The 17748-nt window shown below is 39.2% G+C and overlaps 1 protein-coding gene across 1 annotated transcript in view; it reads right to left on the bottom strand.

Moving 5' to 3' along the window:
• The window catches only part of HMCN1 (hemicentin 1), a 537733-nt gene that overhangs the window by 49826 nt on the left and 470159 nt on the right, over positions 1–17748 (bottom strand). The window contains exons 87-93 of the mRNA XM_068985901.1: positions 15924–16193; positions 15179–15349; positions 14873–15043; positions 5498–5668; positions 4923–5093; positions 3739–3909; positions 3403–3573 (exon numbers count right to left, since the gene is read on the bottom strand). Coding sequence (XP_068842002.1) covers positions 3403–3573; positions 3739–3909; positions 4923–5093; positions 5498–5668; positions 14873–15043; positions 15179–15349; positions 15924–16193 — 1296 coding nt within the window. The remainder of the gene's footprint in view (positions 1–3402; positions 3574–3738; positions 3910–4922; positions 5094–5497; positions 5669–14872; positions 15044–15178; positions 15350–15923; positions 16194–17748) is intronic.

Genomic DNA, 17748 nt, shown 5'->3' with positions numbered 1-17748 from the left:
ACAGTTTAAATAAATAGCCCGAGTTTGTAGACTAGGAAAATAAAGTTCAGAGCATTCAAGTGATTGTCCCATGATTACTTAATTAGGAAGCAGTAGAGTGAGGATATAAACAGAGATCTGCTTGTCATCAAAACCCATATTCTTTATTTTTAAATTTATTTATTGAAGTACAGTTGCTTTACAATGTGTTGGTTTCTGCTGTACAACAAAGGGAATCAGTTATATGTATACATATAGCTCCTCCATCTTGAGCCTCCCTCCCACCCCACCCTTCTAAGTCGTCACAGAGCACTGAGCTGAGCTCCCTGTATGTCAGAAAGAGAAAAACAAGTTACCATCTATTAATGCGTAAATGTGGGATCTAGAAAAATGATTCAGAAAACCCATATTCTTTTATCCATTGCCTCCTTCATGAGAACACAGAAGGAAGGAGGTATCACCAACGAAACAGCTCCAAAGCCTTGTGACTGGTCACTATCAACATAAATGTGAAGTGTTTAAGGGCTATTGTTCAGTCTTGGGTTTCAGATCAATGGCTTACCAAGCATTTCATATTATATATATACTGGGATATGTTTACCTTGAGAAAAATTTGAGAAGAATTATTGTACTTTTAACATTGCTGCATAATTTATACCAAGACAATTATGCTGAGCAAGAATCATACAAACTTTTAAAAGTAACTACAGTAGTTTTATGCTTTCTTTCCATTGTTCAACAAAAATATTGGTTACTAACACAGAATCAGTGGCTAAGGAGTCCATGCTTTGACAAGAGAGGGAAATACACTGTCATGTAAGAAACTAATAGTTTTACAGAATTTTGTTGTTTTCTGTCAAACATCAAATTAATTTTATCAAAGTATAGTTGATTTACAATGTTATATGCTTCTGCATACATTCAGAAATATTTAGCAAAGTGAGTATTTCCAGGTTTTAAATAGCTTTTTTTTTTCTTGAAATATAAGGAAAGGATTTCATAGATGACAGCTGAATGGATAAGATTAAAAAAAAATCAGAATAATCCCAAAGAAATGCAAATTATATTCTTGGTATCTGGGTTCAGAGCAGCTAATAGTTAAAAATATTAATTATTTGATTCTTTTTTACTGAGAAGGAAATGGCAACCCACTCCAGTATTCTTGCCTGGAGAATCCCATGGACAAAGGAGCCTGGTGGTTCCTTGGGGAGCCATGGGGTCGCAGAGAGTTGGACATTACTGAGCGCTAACACACACACTCTTGAATATAGTTTGAAGCAATCATAAGGTGTTTCAGATATTGTTGTCATGTATTATACACTGGGGCTTCCCTGATGGCTCAGTGGTAAAGAATCTGCCTGCCAATGCAGGAGATGTGGGTTCCATCCCAGGTTGGGAAGCTCCCCTGAAGGACATGGCAACCCACTCCAGTATTCTTGCCTGCAGAATCCCACACACAGAGGCGCCTGGCAGGCTACAGTCCATAAGGTTGCGAAAGAGTCGGGCATGACTTAGCAACTAAACAACAAATTATATACTGGGGAGAAATACAGTTGTATTCAATCTGAGAAAAGTCAGTAAGTGTTTCATCATTTTATTTTGCATTATTTTAATAGAGAAACAGTTTTTTCACACTGATTCACCCTTCATGTTCTTGATTATATTCATCTGTTAGTCAAGTATTGAAGATACAATGGTAAGAAAGATAAAAAAGACATGAAGCTTGCTTTCATAGCACTTATATCTAAACAGGGGAGATAATTAAATTAGAATTCTGCAAATAGATGTGAAATGCACTAATGTGTAAGATATCTATTACTCAGGGAAGTCTGAGAAAGAGGTAAAAATAGACTAAAGATGGGAAGATTAGTTGCTTAAGACTGAGCATATATACAAGTCAAGGAAGGCAGAGAAAGGCTTTCTGGGTAGAAGATACAGCAGATGTCGCCCTTTTAGGAGATGGTGGCTTGTCACATCTGAGAAGCTAAGAGTAGAGAGTTTAGAGAGTGATGGGAACCATGCAGCAAGATGACGCAGGCAGGTACATAGTAGGGCCTGGTTGGCTACTTTTGTTCTTATCCTGAGTCCTAAGCAGGGCGAGAGAAGGATAGTAGGATCACTAATTTCCTTAGTTCTCAAGGTCAGCACTAATGAGTAGCCTCCCATTTTGACCTTGATTCTCTAGTCTCACTAGAGACTTGAATCCCAGTGTTCAACAGATGTCTCCTTGTTCTGTCTACCCAGTTGGGATCCTTCAAACTCTCTCTCAGACCCTGTAATCCAAATTATTTGCCTATTTGGACCTCTTCTGTCACTGGGTCCCTGGTACCACAAGAGACTGAGCTCCAAATGTCTCAACTGAAATGAGACCTGTCACTGTGCCTACATGTTAAGAGTCTCAACATCGTCGGTGATCAGCGCCATGTTGAAGAGACGCATTAAGCAACTGAGCAAGGATGCTTGCTCTTTCAGCCTGCTTACATCCTATACATCTGTTCATGTAACTCCTTTCTGTCCCTCTGTCAAATGGGGCTTGTTGATTTTCAGGGATATTTAATTCCCAAAGCAACCTTAAAGCTTTGGAATGTCCAATGTTATATCCATATTTCAACAGTGTGAAAATGTTCTTTTTGGTCTGGTTCTTTGAGATGAATACCCTTAATATTTTCCACCATTTCTTGGGACTCCAGTAAACTCTGAGGTCCATGAGTTCTAAAAAGCCAACTCTGTTCCTTCTGAATTGTTGTATCTCAATATCTAGCCATATTGTATGACTTGAAGGACAGTAGTTGAACTCCCCCTAATCTTTTCCCTTAAACTGAATTTTCCCTATTTTACTGTCTATACTCACGTTATCTGTATTTCAGTCTGTGAAAGAACAGCCTCCAATCGTGTATTTCTATTAGCTATTCAGTTTCTCCCCCACCCTCATTTTTCTGCCTGGAATCTCAGCCTGGTTTGCCCACTCTTCCTTGCCCTTTTTAGTCCTCAAGCCCAGGACTCTATTTACAGCTGGGGGAAGACTATATCCTTTTATAAAAGGAGCCTAGAAGGGGGCAAGTAGAGACTAATACACAGCATGAGCTTTGGCGCAGAGCTGCAGCAATTCTTCCATCCAGTTGTTGTCATTGTTTAGTCTCTATGTTGTGTCCAGCTCTTTGCAACACCATGGACTGTAGCCCATGAGGCTCCTCTCTCCATGGGATTTCCCAGGCAAGAATACTAGAGTGGGTTGCCATTTCCTTCTCCAGGGAGTCTTCCCAACCCATGGATCAAACCTATGTTCCTGCTTGACAGGTGAATTCTTTACCACTGAGCCACCTGGGAAGCCCCTCTTTCACCCAGAGTTGGCACTATTTTGTAATTTGAGGGCTCAGAATGGATATAAATGTGGTCCTGCTAAAGTCTAATGCAGTTGCTTACCTGGACATACTTGTATATTACATCTGGATACCTGAGTAGCATCGCCTGGGCAGGGGCGACCACTTTTAGATGGTATTGGATTGTTGCACAGCCGTTTTCGTGTCTTTTCACCTCCTCCACAAGAGGTGGAACACCAGCTCCAACTATGCCAGTTTCCCCAACTTCCATCCACTGTGAACAAGAACGAGATGGTCAATATTAACAAATGGGTTATAAAATCTACCCCCAGGGTGACTCTACCTATACAGCTTTCAAGACCTGAAACGATGGGGCTGCTACAAGGAGCACTGAATGAAAGGCTTTACTTGTTCTGCTGCCAGGGGTTGGGAAGCTCACCAGGACACATGTCCGTGTTGCATCTCTGGATCTGGGAGTCTGGGCCCCCACAAGCTCTTCCTCCATTGGAGGGACGAGGGTTATCACATGTGCGGTACCGCCGCATCTGCCCCCCATCACATGTCCGGCTGCATATTCCCCAGCCACTCCAAGGACTCCAGTTACCATGAGCTACGACACAGAACCATTGGAGAAGTGGTAAACAATGACATTCATCCAAAGAGTACAGAAAGACTCTATCCAGGAAGTGAAAAGAAACACCCAGATCTATAAATAGGCATCTTCCAAAGACAGGAGGTTTAGCTGTTGGTTTGACTGGAAACTGGGTATACATTCCAGTGACTGTGCAATTCCATTTAACCTGCATAAACAAGGCTGAGTGCCAAAGCACTGATGCTTTTGAATTGTGGTGCTGGAGAAGACTTAGGAGAGTCCCTTGGATTGCAAGATCAAACCGGTCAATCCTAAAGGAAATCAACCCTGAATATTCACTAAAAGGACTGCTGCTGGAGCTCCAATACTTTGGTCACCTGATGCGAAGAGCTGACCCCCTGAAAAAGACCCTGATGCTGCAAAAGAGTGAAGGCAAAAGGAGAAAGGGGAGGCAGAGACTAAGATGGTTAGATAGCATCATTGACTCAATGACATGAATTTGAACAAACTCCAGGATACAGCAGAGGACAGAGGAGGCTGGCGTGCTGCAGTCCAAGCGGTTGCAAAGAATCCGACACAACTTAGTGACTGAACCACAACAAAGAGAGTTTTCCAGGAGCTGCAGGATAGGAATGAGAAAAGGTTTCTGAGGAGTCAAGCTATAACATTCAGGATACAATGAACTGAAATGTTGCTAGGGTCCACACTTCTAGCTTGGGTGACTAAATTAAGGCAGAGAGGCACCTCCTTGCTTCTGTTCAGGAAGCATCACCAGTTACTGGGGAAGGATGCCCTAGTCCTTGCACTCTGCAGCTGGTCCTATAAAGAACATGAAATAGGATGTAACCTCTGCCCATATAAATCAGTGGGGTCTATGGTATTATATAGACACAACAGCAACCACACAACATTTTGATATTTTAAACCAATGGCAGACAAATCAAGTAACAGACTGCTGTAATTTTAAGGACTTAAGGCCATAATGAAACTTTAAGAAAGTATAATGTTGACTCACTATTTCCAACACTCACTTGGACAAGAGTCACTATTACAAAAATCGCTCTGTACATCACTCCCTTCACATTTGTTGCCTCCATACTGGGGAGCAGGATCAGAGCAGTCCCTTGTTCTCTGCCTGGCGCCACCTCCACAGGATACAGAACAGGCACTCCAACTGGTCCAAGTGGCCCACTTGCCATCGACTGGGTTAAAGAAAAACATATGTGCTCTGTTACTACTTAGAAACGATCAAGTTAAACCCTGCACATTGATAGGTTGAGTGATGATCTTATTGATACTGATTTTTTTTTTAAGTTTCTATTTTGTTTTGGAGGATAGCTGATCAACAATGTTGTGACAGTTTCAGGTGGACAGCAAAGGGACTCAGCCATACATATACATGCATCCATTCTCCCCCAGACTCCCCAGCCATTCAGGCTGCCACATAACATTGAGCAGAGTTCCCTGTGCTATACAGTAGGACCGTGTTGGTTATCCACTTTAAATATAGCAGTGTGTACATTTGACATTGATTCTTAATGACATACTCCCTAGATAAGACATAGAGGTTAAATTATTGAGAGTACAAACATTGTATTTGTCTTACTTGGGCAGTGTCTTTCATTGCAAACTTGCATCTGTGTTTCTGCTCCATCACAGTAGGATCCAGCAAATGACGGTGGTGGGTTATTGCACAGTCTTGTTCTTGTTTGGGTACCTTTTCCACAACTTACGCTGCATGTCCCCCAAGGCTGCCAGGTACTCCATGCTCCATGAACTACAAACATCCCAAAACAGAGTTTCAAGTCACAGAACCACGTTTGTTAGAAAAAAAAATTATACAAATAAATAACTCGTAATGAGTTAAATTAGCCCAGGATCGAAAACAACTGAAATTGAACCAAAGCAAACATAACAAATGATGTTCTTCCCTTCCCCCTTTGGTTAGATTTTCATGAGAATTAGTGTCTATAGGGAAATTGAGAAGGCTACCTGATGCCAAAATAAATGCTTAAAATTATCCAAAGGGGTATTTTATTAAAATTAAATGTAATCAAACTATTACATGTAAATAAAGTTTGAGCTTATAAGCCCTAACTATTTTTGGGGGAAAGTGGAAGGAACCAGAAGCTAAGCTGTATAACAAATCTTGATGCAGTTATGGAGAACACAATTGTCTCCATAATGATAACTTGGACCCCACACTGCAAGGCCACATCTTCAAACCTGATTCAGCTTCACATTTAAAAATGTACTTGGACCTTTCAAGAGCATGATGATTTGCACAGTTCTCTTTGAAAATTTTTCCCCATTACATAATGTTCATGGATTAAAAGTTCTAAATAACACACTCACCTGCTTCCTAAACAACAGAAAAAATTGACCTGTAGTTTCCAAGAAATAAGATTAAGGCCTTCCTTTTAGTAACTAACATATTACACCATCTGACCACAGGACTGGAACAACCTTATGTTTCCTTCCAGGTGTAGGGGCTGAGAATAAACATTTTGGTTTCTCTTATGTATAAGTCAGAATCAGGTCATATTTTTGTCAAAAGGTATATTCTAGATGTGGGACTCAAAAAGCTTGTTGCCGTGGTCACCAGGTTTAACCAAGATAGGAACCATAGGGCTTTAAGGTCCTGTCTAAATATTCTCTTACTAACACAACCTGTAAGTTGAAAAACAAGGAATGGAATTATCATTTGGTTTCTTTGTTTAGAAAATATTTCAAAACACATCTTGAATTTTCTTCTAATTAACTGTTGTCTAATTGAATTGACTACATATTCTTGTACTTTGTAGACACAAGAAACACAGTCACAAATTTATTTCAGCTGACAAGAATCTTTACTAAAAATTATTTGACTAAACATAAAAGGGAAAGAAAGCCTTTCACTAAATGGCAAGTACTATTCAAGACTACTACTTTATTAATTAAGATCACTGATGTTCATAGTTATTATATATGGACTATGGCATTTCAAAATTCTGCTATTCCAACTGTTTTAATATGTCCTGTTTTCAAGGGTGTTGGTTAATGAAAGACTTTATTTCCTATAAAAAGCCTTATGATACATGCATTTTTTGGGGGGATTACAACTGGGTGACATTTATTAATTTCTTATCTCTGTAGATTCTATTATGGAGCTTCCCTGGTGACTCAGATGGTAAAGAATCTGCCTGCAATGCAAGAGACCTGGGTTTGATCCCTATGTGGGGAAGATCCCCTGGAGAAGGGAATGGCTACCCACTTCAGTGTTCTTGCCTGGAGAATTCCATGGGTAGAGGAGCCTAGTGGGCTACAGTTTCTATGACATATGGATAGAGGTTTTAGCTGAAGATCCTTTTAATTTTTTAAGTCAATATGGCCATGAAATTAAAAGACACTTACTCCTTGGAAGAAAAGTTATGACCAACCTAGATAGCATATTCAAAAGCAGAGACATTATTTTGCTGACTAAGGCCCGTCTAGTCAAGGCTATGGTTTTTCCTGCGGTCATGTATGGATGTGAGAGTTGGACTGTGAAGAAGGCTGAGCACCGAAGAACTGATGCTTTTGAACTGTGGTGTTGGAGAAGACTCTTGAGAGTCCCTTGGACTGCAAGGAGATCAGCCTTGGGATTTCTTTGGAAGGAATGATGCTAAAGCTGGAACTCCAGTACTTTGGCCACCTCATGCGAAGAGTTGACTCACTGGAAAAGACTCTGATGCTGGGAGGGATTGGGGGCAGGAGGAGAAGAAGGGGACGACAGAGGATGAGATGGCTGGATGGCATCACTGACTCGATGGATGTGAGTCTGAGTGAACTCCGGGAGTTGGTGATGGACAGGGAGGCCTGGCGTGCTGCGATTCATGGGGTTGCAAAGAGTCGGACACAACTGAGCGACTGAACTGAGAAAACCCTAACCAAAATTGAATTTCATGGCATGAAACGTGGTAGAATTGAAATGTTTCTTTTCTGTGAATGGAAGGATAGCAAAAATGACAATATAAACCAGAGAAGGTGTAAAATTTCATAGTATCTAAAGAATACAAAAGACAACAGCTATGGAGGAATTAGAACATTATGAAAAGTAAAACAGATGAATTTGTTATTACACTGCATTGCGGTTCTGATTTTGGAAAGACAAGAGAGCAGAGACTCTAGAGCAGATACCCTGTGCCTGAATAACCACTCTGCCCTTATTAGCTGTGTGATCCTAGATGAATTACTTAGCTTCTGAGTATCTAGTTTCTTCATCTGCAGTATGTGGATAAGAAAAGAACCTACCTTACTAGGATGGGCATGAAAAATAATGAGTTGATAGATGAAAAGTGTTAGAAAAGTATAAGACACACAATATCACCTAAGTGTGAGCCCTAAGCTAGTACTGCTATTCTTCACTCAAAGTTCTCAATGCTTTCAGAATGATACTTCAAAAAAAGCTCAGTCTTTCAGCAATCCAACAATATATCTTTAATAACTGACTCATATGGCAACAGGATGGCCTACCCCAGAAGATATCAATCTTTTTTAAAGGGAAGACTGTCAGTTTAGAAATATCTCTAACTGAGGGAAGACAGTTCAGTTCAGTCACTCAGTCATGTCCGACTCTTTGCGACCCCATGAATTCCAGCACGCCAGGCCTCCCTGTCCATCACCAACTCCTGGAGATCACTCAAACTGATGTCCATTGAGTTCGTGATGCCATCCAGCCATCTCATCCTCTGTTGTCCGTGATGCCATCCAGCCATCTCATCCTCTGTTGTCCCCTTCTCCTCCTGCCCACAATCCCTCCCAGCATCAGAGTCTTTTCCAATGAGTAGGCCTAAAATAGCAATTTGTACCAGAAAGTAGAAGTGTTCATAGAATCATGGGGACAGGTCAAGAGGACACTGAAGATGATAGCCTCAAGGGATCTCTACTAACCAAGTCTAGGACAATTTGTGCATCATAATAAATGACAGTTGTGCATTATAAATCACTGAAGGAAAGGGTATTTGAGTTCTTACTGATATAACTCAAAAAAAAAAAAAAAAGGGAGAAAGAGAGAGAGAAGATTTTTCCTACAATGGAAAGCCAATAATAGATGTAGGAGATATGATTGAGTTAGAAATAAAATGTCTTGTAAGATCATAGTAACAACCGATTTAAAGCAAAAATAAATCATAAATAGAGGCTAAAAATGGTAGGTAAAAGACTGATAAGAAACAAGATGTTTACGAAGTCTTAAAGTTTCCCTACAAAATGCTTAGTAATTACAAAGGTAAATATAGTAACTACACACTGGAAAAACACTGTTCACTGTTAAAGTGAACAAAGCTAACATCACCAGTTTGAGATGTCATGTGATATGATGTACTGAGAACACAAAATCCTTTCTATGATATGTCTGCTAAAATGCAAAATCTGAATCTAATCATGAAAAAATATCACACCTAAATGGAAGATTCTTACAAAATGATTAGCCTATAGACTTAAAAAATAGCAAGGCCATACAATGTAAAAAGTAGCTAAGAAATTGTTCCAATTGAAAGGGACTAAAGAGACATCAGGGAGGCCTGGCGTGCTGCGATTCATGGGGTCGTAAAGAGTCAGACATGACTGAGCAACTGCACTGAAAGAGACATGACACATAAATGCAAGTGTGATCTTGGAAGAGATCGTGGAATGGGAAAAAGAGTTTATGAAGCATATATGACTGGGAAAAATCAGAAATAACAAATCCAGCAGGCAGAAAAACAATAAGGAAATGACTGAACTCAAGAACAGCAATCAACTAGATGTAGTTGACGTCTATAGACTAGTTCATCTGAGAACAGCAGAATTTACATTGTTCTCAGGCTCACATGGAACATTCATCAAGGTGGACCACATTCTGAGCCATAAAATATACTTTAACAAATTTTAAAAAATAGAAATTATATGATGTCTGTTCTCAGACCACAATGGAATCAAGCTAGAAATCAATAGATGCAAAATCCCCAAATATGTGGACATTAAACAACACACTACTAAATAATACAATTTCATGAAGAAATCTTGAGATATTGAAGATATTTTGAATTAAATGCAAATGAAAATACAACTTATCAAAATTTGTGGGATATAGCAAAAGTAGTGCTTGGGGGGAAATTCATAGTACTGAATGCATATATTAGAGAAGATCTAAAATAAATCATCTACATTTCCACCTCAGGAAACTAAAAAAGAAGAGAAAATGAAATCTAAAGAAGAAAAGAAATAGAGCAGAGATCAGTGAAACTGAACATAGGAAATCAATAGATAATAATCAATGAAACCCAAAGCCGATTCTTTGAAAAGATCAATAAAATCAGTAAGATTCTAGCCAGGCTAATCAAAAGAACAAGAATACAAATTATTAATATCAGAAATAAAAGAGGAGGCATCTCTATAGATCCTATGGGTATTAAAAATATTAAAAGGAATATTAATAGAGTTTGAACAACTCTATGTCTGCCAGTTTGACAACCTAGATGGAATAGACCAACTCCCTGAAAGACACAATTTGCCAAAAATCACATGAGAAAACAGTTTGAATAGTTCTATATCTAATCACTAATTAATAAACTTCCATAACAGAAAACACAGTACCAGATGGGTTTACTGTTGAATTTTACCAAACATATGTGGGAAAAAATGGACCATATACCAATTCTCTACCTTTTCTTTCAAAGGACAGAGCAGAGAGACTACTGCCTAACTCTTTCTATGAGGCTAGCATCACTCATACTAAAACCAGACAAAAACATTACAAAACAAGGAAACTACAGGCCAATATCTCTCATGAACATAGATGTAAAAAGTCTCAACAAATATTATCAAGTTGAATCCAACAATGTATTAAAAGAAAACCTCTTCTGTCCCTAAGATGCTGACATACCCCCTGGATGAAGAAGACCATCTTAGGCTATGCCCATTTTGCAGTGGTATACACTGATAAAGAGTCCCATGGATGGAGGAGCCTGGTAGGCTGCAGTCCATGGGGTCGCTAAGAGTCGGCAGGACTGAGCGACTTCACTTTCGCTTTTCACTTTCATGCATTGGAGAAGGCAATGGCAACCCACTCCAGTGTTCTTGCCTGGAGAATCCCAGAGACAGAGGAGCCAAGTGGGCTGCTGTCTATGGGGTCACACAGAGTTGGACACGACTGAAGCGACTTAGCAGCAGCAGTAGCAGTACACTGATAAATGTTTAACAGCCAGCTCTCTGGGAATAGGGAGGAAACACTGATTTATAGCATCTATAGTTTTTATGATACAAAACACTCCCACCATGGTCAATATCTACGTATTAATGTGATGTCATGAAACTCCCAGTGGGAAAAGACACACGCTCTCAGAGGCTGGATCCAGAACACCACTGACAATATGCCATAATAACAGCTAAATTCAATCGGTTTAGGGGCTGAGAGATAACCAAAGAAAGTCTAAAAATCAGTAAGCCAACAGAACAGCGAGCAAGACTGCAGTAAGCCAATAGTTACTCAATAAAAACAGAAAGAAAAAAAGACACCTTTGAGTTTTATTTTAGGACATGTACAAATATCTATATAATGAAAAGCTAAATGATATCATAGCTGATAAACTGTACAAAGATTAATCAGGTATTTCTGGTTTGATATGTTATTAACTTTCTAATTTTTCAAGATTAAAATAATCTTGGCTTTTTAATCTTTTTTAGATTTCATAAGAACATTTAATTTTTATAACATAATAGAAATTCTCAGCTGCAAATTAAGATACCCAAGATCTAAGTGAAGAGGCTTAGGAATCAGATCAACTTGGGTACAAATCCTTAATTCACTTTTTAGTAGTTATATAACCTCAGTAAATTATCATGTATTTCCTCATATCAAATATTTTATCATATAGTTTCCTGAATTGTACAATAGAATGCAATATCCAATGCAGAGGGTAACTATCTCTTTTTTGTCAACATCCCTTTTTTAGACCATCTCAGGTAAAGTATTTCTTCCAGGTATGCTCTTTCACTTCAACTCTTGAGTTTGTTCTATACGCTTATCAGTATGCAAGTGACATTCTCCATTTACCATTCTAATCCTAGCAGTTAGAACAGTGCCTTGAACACAGACCGAGTGCTCAATAAATATCTGTTGGATTAATGAGTGATTTCTATTCCACAGGATTTCTTTCAGGCTGTCAAACAAGGAGCCCTGCCTGCCTCTCTTGATCCACTGTGGGTAAGTAGCCCAAGCTGGCTCTCAGAGCAGTATCCTTCTCCTGGACTCCCTGAGTTCAGAGGTGAGCCTGGGACCCACAAAATCAAGCAGTTCCTTCCCAGAGGCTGATACAAATTCTGAGAGAGAGGAACTCTTTTGTTCTGAGGCCTTAGATTCTAAGGCCCTTGTAGGCCAGGTACCACCAGTCATTTTTTCCACACACACAGTGTCTAATGAAGAATAAAGCCATAGAAAGGAAAGCAGAGATGAGAGATGGAAAACACTCTGGTACGAACATTAGCCAAATTCTTGGATTCAATCATACCTGAAAATAGAATTTTCTATGGATGCTTAGTATTTAAGCTTGGTCTATTTACATGGTCTAAATAGATGGTCTATTTATTTTAATTTAATTTCTGTCACTTTAATCTGAAAAAGCCCTAATATACCACACCTAGTATAGTCACTCTAAGAATCTTTGCCCCAAAGAGGTTTTCCTCCAACTAATTGGCTATGGGGCAATTTTGCTGTGAAAGATAAAATAACTGGTTGACAGGTTTCAACAAGTTGGCAGTGGTTTCATTTCCCTACTGACTCAGTGTTCCCATTTTTATATTATATACATCTTAGGTCTCATTAAGATCTATAGAGTGATGAGCAGATGTGATGGTCTTAGCAAAGTCAATAACTTATGTATAATGACTTGATAGAAAATACAGTGATAAGAAAACTTACTGAAGTGTGAAATAAGAGTATAAAGTTGGATTGCATACCATACTAAAGTGATATCATATCAGTTTGTAAATCCTTCGGTGAGCACAATCATCCCTCCCACCTGTCAAAAGCAAAGATTTACCAAGCTATGGTGAATATAAAAGGGTAATGACTAATTCATAGGATAGGGGCTTCCCTGGTACCTCAGACAGTAAAGAATCTGCCTGCAATACAGAAGACCCTGTATTCAATCCCTGGGTCAGGAAGATCCCCTGGAGAAGGGAATGGGTACACACTCCAATATTCTTGCCTGGACAATTCCATGGACAGAGCAGCCTGACGGGCTACAGTCCATGGGGTTGCAAAGAGTCAGGCATGACTGAGTGACTAACTGTAATTCATAACAGCCTTTAGGAGTATTAATTATTCCAGTATCATTTTTAGCTAATTTAGGTACTAAAGATTGGTTTCTAATGCTGTCTTTATCAAATTTATCACACAATATTAAAAGTTGCAGGCAAACCCATCAAGCTCTTCTTATATCCCTGCAAAAGGAAAAGGTTATGTGTTTCTTGATGAATATGTTTCTAGAAAATGGTAACATAATGTAGCCAGAATTGTGGTATTTGAGACAGAATCTGACTTAGAGAATTTGGTGAAATATAAGGACTGAGAATGGGATGGAACATTTATTTAACTGTGGTCCAGGTGTCTATGATCAGTTATATATGTTACATATATTGATAAAAAATAGCAGTATCCCTCCTCTGTTCATTTTACTCTCAGGGGACAGCTGAAAAGACTTACAGCAGATTTTTTTTACATCAGAAAGAACTTATATCCAACATAAGATTCTGAGGGTTTCCCTAGTGGCTCAAACAGTAAAGAATCTGCCTGCAATGTGGGAGACCCGGGTTCAATCCTTGGGTTGGGAAGATCCTCTGGAGAAGGAAATGGTATTCTTGCCTGGGAAATCCCATGGATAGAGGAGCCTGGTGGGCTACAGTCCATGGAGTCACAAAGAGTTGGACATGACTGAGTGGCTAACACACTAAGATCCTGAATCATTGATGATAAACTTTGAGAAAGGAAGTACCTTTGTTTTCCAAGATATACCCCAATACAACTACGTGCATGCAAACTCAGTCATGTCCGGCTTTGGCATCCTATGAACAGTAGCCCACCAGGCTCTTCTGTCCATGGGATTTCCCTGGCAAGGACACTGGAGTGGGTTGCCATTTCCTTCTCCAGAGGATCCTCCTGATCCAGGGATCAAACTCAAGTTTCCTGCATCTCCTGCATTGCATGTAGATTCTTTACCACTTGACCCACTGGGGAAGCAATACAACTATAACATGAATTTACACACATTTGGAATGTATTCAAGTATTTTCCAAAATATTTTCATTTTTAATTTTTCACAACAAATTGTTTAAAAACTTTGTTTTCAATTTTTCATCTTAATTATATCCTTTTAGGTGTACCTTTATTTTCATTAATTTATCTTTTACAGCAAAATTGTCTTATGGTCTACTTAGTTGTGTGGCAATACTGCTTGCTTGGCAGCAAAGATTCTTATAGTGAAGACACCTAGAACCCTAAAATACCTATGTTGTTTCACAAAGTCAAAAATGACATGTAGATAAAGTCCTAAGCATGGTTCCTAGCACATGACATTTATTGAGTGAATGTAGCTAATGCTATTTTCTCCTTGCCAGCCGTGTATTTCTGGGCAGGTCTTTAACCTCTCTAGGCTTCATTTTTCTCATCTGAAAATGAATGACTGGATTAGCTGTTATCTAAGGTCTTCAACATCTCTAAAATTCTGTTAATTTGATTGCATTTAAATGATTAAAAATATACCACAGTTTGGAAATCTTTCTCATGTTCAGTTAAATCAGGTACTTGAATTAACACTAATTTAATGCCACACCCTCATATACATGAGACAGAAGTGAAACATAGAGAATGTGTTCAAAGGTTGAGGCTATAACATCTCTTCTCAATAAAGAAGAAAAGGTAATTATAGCTCCTTTGTATGGGTCAAAAAGACACAAGTTTTGCCCATCTCTGGGTTCTCACCTGGGCAAGGCCGAATGTTGCACATGATGGTTTCCACGGCAGTCCCTTCACACGGCCGCCCACCGTGTTGAGCTGATGGATTATTGCAAGTTCTGCTCCTGGTTCGGTTGCCGTGTCCACAGCTCCTTGTGCATTCTTCCCAGGGACTCCATTCTGACCAGTTCCCATCCACTATCCAAAGGTGACACGTTAACACCATCAGGGACGTTTCAATGGAAAGAACTTATACTGAGACAAGCCATAGTTAGGGGACAGAAGTGGGTATCTATTGAACCACGTGCCTGTCTGTTGAATAAAGAGGTGTACCTGGACACGGCTTCTGGTGACAGTTTTGCATTTCTGAATCCGATCCCTGGCAAGGCTTCCCCCCGTTGGCTGGAGAGGGGTTGTTGCACAGACGACTCCTCTTCTGGATCCCTTTTCCACAAGTGACACTGCAGGGTCTCCAGGCCGACCACTGGGAAAAGCCACCGGGGACTGCAAATAAAACACTGTACTTGGTCTCTGTTATTGTAAATACAAAAATTATAAGTCAGATTTCATGGAAGACATGCACTCGGTCTAGCACTGAACATAGAAAGGCTGAGAAATTGTTTATGGAAGCTCTTCTTTAGTGTAAAATGAAAACCGAAGCATCCGAGAAGCACTGAGCAGTTAACTAGAGTTTCTTCCTGGTTCCAGTCCTGATTCATTTGGACATGGCTGTTGAAAGAGTGAGCGACGAAGAGATTTATATGCTGTTTACCTTTTGGAAATATGTCATTCTTTGAAGCAAAACTATGCACTGATTTTTGAGAATAATTTTAACCTAGTTTTAAAAAGAAAACTCCATTTGGGATTTTGAATTATTAACATGGTATTCTGCAGCTCTCATCTGTACTGTTTTTAATCTCTTCAGTTTGTAATGTGATTTTTGTCCTATCCCTATAATCTAGAAGTATCTTAAGGGTACAAGAGATGTGGGCTAAGATGCTGAATGGTTTTTATTGTTTAGATTGCCCCAGGTACTGTTTAATAAGAACATATCAGGGTAAACGAATATCACACTCACCCTGGACTATGACAGGCACTCTCACAAGGACAGAACCCATCAAGTTTCGAGCAACGCATTCATACTCAGATGTATCTTCTTTCTGAGCAGCTGCGATATGTAATGAGTTGTTGGACAACACATTAATTCGCTCATCCCAGAGGATAGAGTGCCCTTGACGGGACCATGTAATGGCTGGACGAGGCTCTCCAGTTGCTTGACAATTCAAGATGACTTTGCTGCCAGCATTAATAATAGTTTCTACTGGTTCAAGAGTGATAATAGGAGGACCTATGGAGAAAAGCACATGTTTTTTAGTTTTTGTGGAATTATATTTACATTGTGAGTCATATTATATAACATTATTTAGAAAAAAATTAAACTGATTTTTTTTTAATAAAATGTAGCTTCTCAACTGTTAAGGTTGTAATTGCCATTGACAGAATGTTTTATTTAGTAAACGGTAAAAATTTTAAATGCCTAAGCAATCTAGCCTAGAGCATGGGCTCTGCAGTTGTGCTTTTCTGGATTCACATTCTGCCTCTGCTCTTTACTACCTTTTTGAATCACTGTGTCCTTAAAAATGGTGCCTAGTTCAGAGGATCTTGTTTGACTCAACTAAGATGATGCAAGCACAGATCTTCAACAAAAGACAAGAAGAAAATATCCTTAGTACTACTGTTCTTATTATTTTTGTTATTGCTTTTGTCTGTGTTTTACATGGTGAACATTTAATTCTTTCCCTTACATCATTTTTTGAGGTTAAGAGTTGTTATTAAGTTATTCTTTCATCACTGATCATCATTCTCAAAATATACTGCTGCTGCTGCTAAGTCACTTCAGTCGTGTCCGACTCTGCACGACCCCATAGACGGCAGCCCACCAGGCTCCCCCGTCCCTGGGATTCTCCAGGCAAGAACACTGGAGTGGGTTGCCATTTCTGTCTCCAATGCGTGAAAGTGAAGTCGCTCAGTCGTATCCGACTCTTAGCGACCCCATGGACTGCAGCCTACCAGGCTCCTCCGTCCGTAGGATTTTCCAGGCAAGAGTACTAGAGTGGGGTGCCATTGTGTTCTCCCTCAATATATACATATATTGAGAATTTATTTCTTGCCAGGCATTGTGCACAGATACAGTATCTAGTTTCAAGGGATTCAGAGTCTATTTATAAGACAGACAAGTAACCAGTTATTGAGCTATAAGATACATATAAAATTTAGTAACACAATAGGTAGAATAGAATTTAGTACAGAATAGATAAATGTGTGGTAACATGAGAGCCTAAACAATAGTGACTCAATACACCAAACAAAAGTTATGTCTCTGGAAATGAAGAGGTAAAGGAAGACATTCAAGAATTATTAAAGTAGGAGTTAGCCATTCAATAGTATAGCATAAAGGGATGAATTGAAGACTACAGGGTTTTGATTTGGGGAATACAGTTTATCTTTGGGTAAATTCAGTAGAATACGCAAGAAAGAACAGATTTATTAGGAAGGAATAAGGAATGATGATTTGCATCCATTTAGAAATGCTGAGCTTGAGATATCTGTAGGACAGTCAAGTGGAGATGTCTATTCATATCTCAAGCTTAGAATAGAGATAGAGGTAAGATTGCTTCAGGAGTGAGTCTAAAATGAGAGGGAGAGATCCAAAGACAGAAACTATTGCAACATTATTAGGTAAGAAATGAACAGAAAATGAGCCTGTAAATGATACTCAGAGCTGATCACTGAGGAAGGAAGAAATTCAGAAGAAAATGGTATCCTAGTAACCAAAGTGTGTTTCAAGGAGGAGCGAGAGGTCAACAGTATCTATAGTGGATGACAGCTGTTCAAATGAAGGT

The sequence above is a fragment of the Capricornis sumatraensis genome, chromosome 14 (genome assembly GCF_032405125.1).
Source record: "Capricornis sumatraensis isolate serow.1 chromosome 14, serow.2, whole genome shotgun sequence".
Taxonomy (NCBI): domain Eukaryota; kingdom Metazoa; phylum Chordata; class Mammalia; order Artiodactyla; family Bovidae; genus Capricornis; species Capricornis sumatraensis.
Note: the sequence above shows the minus strand (reverse complement) of the source record. Positions and strands in the feature narration are given on the sequence as shown.